Below are 10,199 nucleotides of genomic sequence, written 5' to 3'. Positions count from 1 at the left end.
GTCCAACAGTGGGTTGAAATCTTGACAGCGGATGCAATAGTAATTTTGTTTTTCCTTCTCCTTGCAGGATTTCTCCTTGTTAAAGTTGTTGTCTCCTAGTATGAGGCCGATGGCAAGTGGAAAAATTAAATTCCAGTGCAAACGTGCAAAAACAAGCTTCATCGCTCAATATTAAATTAATTAACTGCTCTGACTATGTGATGATGGCCTATTTATTCATGAGCAGAGTGCTCGAGGAACCAACACCTTTACCGAAATTCAATAAGTAATTAAAAAAAGATTGCACTAATAGGTGTTGGGTTTTTTTTAGAAATATTTCATTTAAGTAATTAGTTCCAAAAATACAACGTACATTTACTCTTGTATCCTTGAGTTTGTCTTATTTAACTGAACCTTTCTATAAATAACAAATGTTAAGTTTCATTTGATCTGTGTTTAGTCTTTGTTCCTTTAAAAAGAAAAGCAGAAAATATCAATAATGACCCATTTAAGTTGATAAAAATAGCTCCTCCTAACTGTTCTTTCCTCCCATCAGATATTTGTAGGAAAAAAAAGATCAAATCCACCTGTACCTGACTAAATCCAGGCTTTATGTTACGCCAAAAAGCATGTCTTCATTACATAATTACAGAGACATGCTGAGCCTTTTTCTGCTCTTCAGAGATGAAAAGAAGGGATGAACTCTAAAAATATGGGATCTGTAGCAGAGCAGGAGGATTAAATCAATATTATGGTCCAATCTAAGGCAATGCTCCAGTTACAAAGCAGAGAGTAATGGAAAAATCAAAGCGCTCAATGTTTGGACTCTCCAACATTACTCATCTGGCTTCCTGAATGGAGTCTTATCTTGTCATGACAACAGCATGAGGAGAGAGAGTAATTGCCATGGCGACAGGTCACCTTGAGTTAGAGTATCTTATCGTTATACCTAAGTTCGCTTCTCAGCGAGCGCGGTTGGAATTTTTAAGGCGTGTCATGTTGTCGGGTTCACCAAACCTGACAGGAGCCTTGTCAGAAGTTCAAAAGTTTGACAGAAGATTTGAAGCAAAAGAATAAAATCATCGCCGCTTGATGCAGTCTCTCTTTTTTTTCCTGCTGGTGTATTTGTGTCAGTCACCAGCTGACATGTGACCCGAACACCAGAAGGATATTCCTCCAGGATTCTGCAGCAGATGACTGACCTCCATATGACAAGATCAGAGAAGGCGCCTTTGATCGGCAACCAGATCGTCTTCTTCATCCCCTCTGCTGCCATTTTTCCCCCCTTTCTACCTCTTCTTTTTCCATCCACTGTTTCTGTCATCTTCAAAGAAAAGTTCAACATTGTCGGAAACATCTTGTCAAGGGTTATATGGGAACATCAGCACCTTGACCAGCACCTTGACAGCTCATTAAGTTAACATGTTATATTTTGTTTTTTTAATCTATATGAAGACTTTCACTTTTTGTACAGATTAAACAAATACAGATATAACATATTGATTAATGAGCTTTAGAGGTGCTGGTAGGTAGATTTAGTTACCTCTGGACAAAACCATAGAGTACTTCTGACTAAATGGTAAATGGACTGTACTTATATAGCGCCTTTCTAGTCTTCCGACCACTCAAAGCGCTTTACAGTACTGTATCTCATTCACCCATATTCACACACTGATGGCATTGGCTGCCATGCAAGGTGCCAACACACGGCTTCGGGAGCAATTTGGGGTTCTGTATCTTGCCCAAGGACACTTCGACATGCAGACTTGAACCACCGTTCTTCTGATTAGTGGACGACCCGCTCTGCCTCCGGGCCACAGCCGCCCGACTAGAAGCTCAAAGTGTGGCAGCTCTGGATGCCGGCATCTTGGCAGTCCTGTCTTTGCAGGCTTTGCTTGTAGAGCTGAGGTGGACTGAATGAAGCCTGGTTGCTCAAACAAGCCATCTGTAATGGCACCTACCTGTCAATCCAAGCAGCCACGCTCTTAATCCTGCATAACTTTCAGCCTTAATATAATTTGAACAAGTGAGTTGTATATAAATTCACCCTCAGTACAGTTGTCACGAACGGGGAAATTAGCTATAGAGACCAAAACAGTTTTTTGTACCAGGCTGTAAACATGTTTATTTCTGCTGTGAAGTTGGACATTTGAACATGGGGACTTATGGAGACTGACTCGTTCTGTAGCCAGCCTCAAGTGGACGTTTGAGGAACTGCAGTTTTTGGTTGTTTTCACTTCACAACCATGAAGGTTGCACTTGGCTTCACCTCATTTCCAATCCTAATGCTAGGCTGAGTTAATCAACTGACCAACCAGTTGTAACTTCGTAATTGATATAGCGACAGTGGTATCAACTTTCTTGTGTAATTCTGGGAAAGAAAACAAAAACGTCAAACTGTTCCTTCAAGACGAGAACTTCTAGAATAAAGCAGGCATGGACAGAAACATAAAACATGAGGCACACATGCATGTTCATCCAAAAAGGCTCTTTAATTGGTCTAAGTGATTAATTACAGGGTGAGGGAGCCAGGTAATATAGATACTAGAATAGCTTTCAATTACCTCATTTAAATTTGATCATTTAACAGTTAGAGAGGGGAGATAGGTGGGGGAGGGGGAAAAGGGGGATGATGAGGGAATATAAAAGAGTGGAAAAGAGAAAGTGACGAAAATCTTAATATAGGCCAAACTGATAAGAGTTAATACAGTAATAACAAATATTCCAGTAAATCAGCAACAACTTTACAAAAAGAAAAATGTGCCAGAAGTGTGATTAGAAAATTTTTAAGAGTGACTATAAATTCCTATCATATGTAGAATACATGAATATGACACTAAACCAGCCTCAAAGAACACATTTTCTCTATATCGATATAGTATTTAGATGCAGGATTTATTAATCGTGAGGCCCTGTGTGGTGTTGTGCTGTACTGTAGCCTCATACTGAGACCCAGTGAGGAACAAGAACCCATGGTTTAAGACACCAAGTGCTGGTCAGTGCTGTCCCGATACGTTCATCATTTCATCAGATTGTGTTCATATGGACTGCTTTCATAAAGTCTCTGCTTCCGCTGACTCATCACTAAATGAAGACTTGAAGGGTTTAGCTCCAAAGCATTATAAATCTTTAAAGAAGTTACCTGAAATTCATTAACAGATGTCTCAAAATTATTATTTCATCCTAGAAAACTGCGTCTGGAGTCAAAATGTTTGAATATTTTATGCCTCATTTTGGAATTAAACTCTTCACGTGTACTTCGCAGTTGTCTTGCTACAGTGTCTGCTTGTTTTTGGTGGCTGTATTTAAGAGATTCCTCAACTATTTGTCCCCCAAGCTGTAAACGGCTCATCTACTCGACGACACCCAAGACTGAATCCCAACCATCCACGATAAAATATACACAACACACACACACACAGCATGAAAACTCTGGTTATAGTTTAACCATGCGCCAACACCGTGGACTCTTAGTGCACATTAAAGCACAGAAAACACACAAGCGTTGTCGTAGGAAAGTAGCAAGTGAGCAAAACCTGCCAACGCCATCTTTCCACAGCCTTCTCGAGGATAAATTGGTAACAGTGCAGTCTTCTTATCTTAGTGTACATCAAATACTGTAAGTCCTAAACATCTGTTAAATTTGACCCAAACTTCTATTCTTTACCACACAAAGTCACATAGAAAATCCACAATTACTTCAAGTCATAACTTAGCAGTCCTGTCGTCTGTTACTCCACAGTATCCGTCTTGTGAGGTCCTTTTGGCTTCCCATCACACCTCAGACTCCAAACTCGACACCCGTCGCCAGGGACGAAGTACACAGGGGCTCCCTACAGGTGGACCCCCAACTCCCTGTCCTGCTTGGGCCTCTGAACCAGTCTGGGATCCCTGATACACCCCGTAGGCCCCATACACACTGTCCTGGTATAGCAAAGCCCGCTGGCTTCCACATCTCCCGCCACCGCAAGCCAGCAGCTGGCACACTGGGCTGGGGCTTGGGTGGCTGCTGGAGGCCTGGCTGTGGTGCTGCAGGTCTAGGGGGCCATGGTAGAGCGGTAGTCCAGGGTACGAGTTCAGGTAGTGGGTGTACTGTCTGCTGAGCAAGCTCGTGGCTCTCCGCACCACCCCCCGCCCTAACCCAGTTCCATGTCGCACTGCTTCTCCGTACGTGGGGAGGTGAGCGGAGTGGGAGTAGCGCAGCCTCTGGCCCTTACGCCCATTGGGCCTCCTTTGGTCCTCCCTTATGTGGAGGTAGGTCTGGTTCCGTGGGAGGCACAGGTTGTTTCGAAGGTGGGCAGGGTTGCAGGCTTTTGCGGGTGTGGTCGGTGTAAGAATGCATGGGAACAGGTCTGGCAGGGTGGAGGGTGATTGGCTGGAGAGGGATGACTGGGATTCTTCAAGCTGGCGCATCTGCTCGCTGCCCCATGTCGCTTTGAGGAAAGAGGGGCGGCGGTGCCTGCGTCTCCCTCTCAACATGAGGTCCTCTGGGGGCCAGGAACTGTAGTTCTCTACCCGAGGACACATCACCTCCCCTGCGTAGAGGCTGTCAACGCTGGGGGCGGAGATGTGGTTCTCTTGGAGGTGGTTGGCCTTGAGCTCACTCAGACAGACAGGACCTTTGTCGCTCTTTTCCTTATCCCTGTGTTTTCTCCTCTCTACATCCCCGTCCTCACACTGGAAACTCTTGGACCTCCGTTTCCGTCGAGAAAAGCCTGCTGGGATGTGCTGGCTTTGAGGCGAAGTGATCGGGTGAGAGGCGTAGATGTCAGGTAGTTGAAGATCAGCGTAGGGGATGAAGGGCGAATGAGGATGGGTGTCTACGTAGAGTCTCCCAGTTGTCTGGTAGTGGTGTGGGTGCTGATGAGGGAGGGGCTCACCCACAGCGAGGTGTGGGCTACTGAGGCTGGACACAGGAAGTGGCCGGTCATACAGACATGACGAAGAGTGAGTGGGAAGAGTGTAACGCAGTGGCGTGGGCCTTGTCACACCCCTGTGGTGTTTCAGAGAGGTAACGGCAGTCAAAGGTGGAGTTATGGAGCGCTGGGGAAGTGGGCAATGATTCTCCGTAATATAAGCGAATCCTCCCGGTACGGTCTCTGTGGCGACTTGTGGAACCCGAATGGGCAAGCTGCCGCCATGACGACTCAACTGCTCAATGGTTTTGGTGGCGTTGTCCAGAGAGGTCTCAACATTGGCAGTGGAAACAAGGTCTTTGGCAGTGCGAAGCATCTTTAGCATGTTTGCTTGAGCGTAGTTGGACGTCAGGTCAGGTTTGGCCAAACCAGATGAACGGCCAGGATCCTCCACTCCATTGAAACAACTGTAAATAGCCTGAGAGACAAAAGAGGAGGGAAAATAAAGTCAAAGTAATATAAAAACAGTAAATGATTAAATAATTCACCTCAAAATTTGTAATTAAATCAGTAGGTTTGCCACAAACTGTTTAACCTTGAAGTGGTCTTAAGGGAACAATTTCACAGGTGAACCGATTTTTTTACATCTCAAAGTGACAATCCACCTCCAAACTAATAAAAAAAAAATGATTTCATTAAATCTCATTTTATTACTGAGGCAAGACTTAGTCACAAATTCATTATGCATTCTCCCGGGACTCGAAGAAAAACAGTTTAAGCTGAGAGGATTGCCCCAATACACGCCTAAAGTCCTCTGCAGAGAACAAACCGTCTCTAACTGCGTGGACAAACACAACCAAATCCCATGACTGCTCTCTGCTTACAGTTGGCTCAGAGACCCTGAAAGACCCAAATTTAATTTGGCCCTTGGGGCCGCCCCGTACGGATTAATGATCAGATAGTCATTTAGCCGTTAATCTGATAAAACCCAGGATCCAGGCACAATGGCGTGATTACACAGCCGAGGAGCACAGAGGCTGGAGTCTAACTTCAGCCACAGACTTTTGCCTCAATAAACACATTCCCATACAGCGGCGTCAACAAACCGGGTACCGATTTAGGCTAATTGCAAATGAACATTAAGCAATCAACGTTTAATGCTGAGTAAACACCAGAATTAGTGCTGCTTTTCTTTCCTTTTATCTCTCCTCTCTCTCCTCTCATTTCTAATGAGAACGCAATGCCATTTTAGCTAATATTTTAACAAGACTCTCAAATGATACCATGTAATTACATGCACATCCATTTGCACTAATTTATCATCACATAAAAGGGGCTTCATGTAAAACAAGATATTACGCTGAAAAAGCAACCAACCATCCACTTGGAGTCAAAATAGTCAACAAGCCAATCTTTCAATCACTCAACCAGGCTGTTGCTCAACTAATCCAATTACAGCCAGACAATAAGTCACTTCACTAAATAATCAATGTAAAAATCAGCGAACCAGTTTCTCAACCCCACTTCCATAAACCAAGAAATCAACCCTCAAACCAGGTGAAACAGCAACAAATCTCACCCTGCTGATGGCCAACAGGAAGTCAAGTTTGTGAGACTTGCGGAGGGAGTGTCGTAGTTTCCAGTAAAGCAGGTGTTCCCAGGCAAAGACCAGCAGACTGAGGCCCATGGCCACTAGCAGCATGTAGAAGACGCCCGCCATGTTGTCGATGTCCAGCTTGCTGCTCATCACTTCATTCTTCTCGTTCTGGCAGATGCCCGACAACCACACCGTCTCCAAGCGCTGGGTGTCTCCTGGAGGGACGGAGAAGAAGGGAAGAAAGAGAAACTGTGAGATTACTTGACGGTGAAGAAGAGAAAGAGATGATGGTAGCTTATAATCTGAAAATACCTGAAAGTAACCAGCTGTATTGTCTTGGTTGTGTTGTGCAGTGCAGTATTTGCTGGATTTGAAATGAAACATTGATTATAAACAAACTATGAACTTAAAGTTGTGATATTTGGTGTCTGTCAGGCCTGTACCACAGTCACCTTCACTTATTGCTTCCTTCAGGGACTTTTCTCCATTTATACTGTGTTAATGTGATATCAGAGCTAATTTCATGTCACCACCCAAGGCTGAATTATGACTGGGAATAACTACATTTATAACAATAATGTGGAAAGGCCTAAAAAAAAATCCTGAACATGGGAATCTTTCCCTTTGCTACCTACTATACCACATGGCGACAGGTGACAGACTTGGCCGGTAGTTGCCCCCGATGACCTTGTTTACATGTTTAAGCTCAATTTTCCTAAAAATTGGGCACTACATACAAGTCCTACACTGTAAATACCCTCAAAACTAAAGCATATAAAACTGATACATTCAAATGGTTTCCAAAGATACCCAATGTGTCAGGCAAGCGCCAATGAAGCCAACGCAGAAATGCCAAAAAACCTCCTTGAACGTCCACTTGAGGCTGGCTACAGAACGAGTCCCACATTAAAATGCTCAACTTTCACAGCAGAAATAAACATGTTTACAGCCTGGTACAAAACTCATCGATTCAAGGCTAGTGAAGTTATGCATGATTTAAAATTCTGGCTTCAATCAGCCTGCCTCGGCTCCAAACACGATCCACGTCTTTGCCCATTTTTAGATTTGCCGACAGAGGCAGGACTGCCAAGATAGCGGTGACCAGAGCCAGTGACACCACTCGATACTATGTCCATGTTTCAGCTGATGTCTTGGGGAAACACAAAAACCTTCCTACCATCCTTCTTGTAGTTTCTGGTTGCAGTACACTTCCTCTTCATACTCTGACCGTATAAATGCATTTCAGCCGAACAAAGCACCTTTTTTATATAAGAAGAATTTACAGTGCTTGAACACAACTCCATCAGCTATCATTACCACATAAGCTACTCCTCCAGGCCTCTGAACAGGTGGCCACCTCTCGAGCTGCGTACTCCCCAGTGAGCTCCAGGGAGCACAGCCCATTTTATCACTCCGTTACCGTATGTTGACCACGAACACACTATTTATTACATCATCATGGAAAACCCAGAGTGTGTGTGTGTGTGGTACTCTTAAGCTCGCAGAGAAGGGAGGATATTAACTCCACACCGGCGGCCGTCATGGTGAGTGTGTTTGTGTGTGCGTATAGGTAGGATGGATAAGTGTGTGTGTGAGTGTGTGTGCAATGGAGATAATCATATCCCTAACACTCCCTGCTGTTCTGCAGGATATTAACTCTTCCCTCTAAGCTCACTTCCCTGCTGATACAGCACACACTGAACTGGACCCACGCCAGTTACATGGTTCACATACAGTGAGACAAAAATAAACACAAACTGATAAAAGAGAGGAAAGTGTAGGAATGTTTGTGTGCCCACCGTCTCCGAGGAACTGCAGCAGCGCCAGGTCAATATGCCGTTTCCAGCGGGAGTCCTTCTGCAGAGCGATGCCGTATCCCGTGGTGGCAAACACTTTCCCACTGCCGATGGTCACCAGCTTGCAGCCCTCATCCTTCCCGGCCATGTAGTTCAAAACAGCAGCGTCATAGATGAAGGCGTCCAGCTTCCTGCGAGGAAACAGAATATATGTTCACCTTTAGCTTCAAATAAAGTTTTTACATATAGATATGAACATAATTCTAATATCTCTCTTAAGGGGTGCTACTGTTTCAGTGACTCTGCATGTTTTAGCCCATTAAATACAAACGGTGATATACTCCGAAAAAGTTTAATTCTTCCTACCCTGCAGGTTAATTTTGCAGACTTGCAGAGACTTGAAACTGGGTTAAGATTCATAATCCATCCCAGCTTTTTATGTTTCTTGAAAGTTACATGTGATAGTACCAGCTGTGGAGTCCCTTGCTGCAACCTTATCACTATTTAATGTTAAAAAATGTTTAGCAGCTATGTTTACCATGTTCACTACATTTGCAACAGATGAGGCTGATGGGTAAGTCATCTGTTTTGTAGTATTGGACACTCCAAATTTGGACCTCCCTGTTGGGCTCTGAAGACCATGAATAGAAATGTTTGAACGGATGAGTAAAATGTGAAAATCTTGACCTGCAGGTGGTGATTATTAGTCAAGGGATCACCAAAGATCCAACCCTAAACCCAATCAGATGAGATATTGCTGTCTGAACCAGCTAACTGACACTGACCACGTCGCTCTCGTGGCTCAAATTAAAGGTGACGCAATCTTCCGAACAAGTTTTGGGTCTTTCATTCCAAGAAAATGAATCTAAATGATAAATTCTATTTGTAGTTAATGGGCTCAAAAGTCACGTCAAGTGTTTTGAGCGTATTCTTTGTGTCTAGAATACACTAGAGTCTAGACATTTGACAGCACTTTTCTGTACATATTAAGCAGCACTAGAAATCATTTTTTCATCTAAAAATACACCCGTCACATCGGCCTAATTTACAAACGGATGCTACAACACAAAGAGCATCAGTTCTCTGCTGTATCGCCCAGATTATGATCACTATTACTGTGGTATCTTGTGTCTTCGCTGGCAGGAGGTTCTGTTAAATATAACCTCTTATCTAATTGTGTAACATCGTTAAAATGTCAGTTTAACTGTACCCGGTTTTGAGGCTTTCTAGAGCTTCTTCCACCCCCTTCTGGTTGTATTTCATCATGTGCGTGTGCATGTCGGGGTAGTTGCTTCGGATGTTCCTCTCCGTGCTCCCATTTGGGACGGTCCCGAAGCGAAAAGGAGGGTAATGCTCATGTGGTTTCTGGAACTGTAAGGGAGAAAGAGGATGAGGAAAGGGGAAGAGAGGGGGGAGAGAGAAGATATGAGAGATGAGGAGAGTGAGACAAGAGGATAGAGGGAGGTAAGAGAAGAAGGAGAGGAGAGAGACTGAAGGGAGTGAGAGCAGAAATAGGGGAGGATGGAGAGGAGGAGATGACGGGGAGAAGAAAGGCAGTGATGAAAGAGAGACGAGAGGTGGTGAGGAAAGAAGGGAGAGGTGACAAAGAAGGGAGGAGAAGACGGGGGAGAAGAAAATTAAGAAAGGCAAAAGAGGGAAAAGATTGTAAGTAGAAGAAGAAAAGAGAGGAAAAAGGGAGAGGGGGATGTCAAAGGAAAGGAAAAGGACAGAGGAGAGAAGAAGAGAGGAAAGGAAAGGGGAGAGAGAGAGAGGAGGAGAAAAGAGATAAGGAAAGGAATGTAAGGAAAGATAAGAGAGAGAAGAGAGGAGGAAGAGAGAGAGAAGAAAGAAACCAAAGAGAGGAAACCAAATAAGAAAAGAGGAGAGAAGGAAGTAAAATGATAAAGAAACAGAAGAGTTGAAATAAAAGTGAAAAGAGGAGAAAAAAAAGGACCAGAGTGAAGAAAGAGA

At 44.0% G+C, this 10,199-nt stretch overlaps 1 protein-coding gene across 1 annotated transcript in view; it reads right to left on the bottom strand.

Moving 5' to 3' along the window:
* Window positions 1–2,464: 2,464 nt before the first annotated feature.
* The window catches only part of LOC104923413 (glutamate receptor ionotropic, NMDA 2C), a 59,129-nt gene continuing 51,394 nt past the window's right edge, over window positions 2,465–10,199 (bottom strand). Inside the window, exons 13-16 of the mRNA XM_010736483.3 lie at window positions 9,439–9,599; window positions 8,232–8,419; window positions 6,415–6,647; window positions 2,465–5,313 (exon numbers count right to left, since the gene is read on the bottom strand). Coding sequence (XP_010734785.2) covers window positions 3,754–5,313; window positions 6,415–6,647; window positions 8,232–8,419; window positions 9,439–9,599 — 2,142 coding nt within the window. The 3' untranslated portion in view covers window positions 2,465–3,753. The remainder of the gene's footprint in view (window positions 5,314–6,414; window positions 6,648–8,231; window positions 8,420–9,438; window positions 9,600–10,199) is intronic.

The sequence above is a fragment of the Larimichthys crocea genome, chromosome XVI (genome assembly GCF_000972845.2).
Source record: "Larimichthys crocea isolate SSNF chromosome XVI, L_crocea_2.0, whole genome shotgun sequence".
NCBI classification, from domain to species: domain Eukaryota; kingdom Metazoa; phylum Chordata; class Actinopteri; family Sciaenidae; genus Larimichthys; species Larimichthys crocea.
The sequence above is the reverse complement of the archived record's forward strand: the minus strand, read 5'-3'. Positions and strand labels throughout refer to the sequence as shown.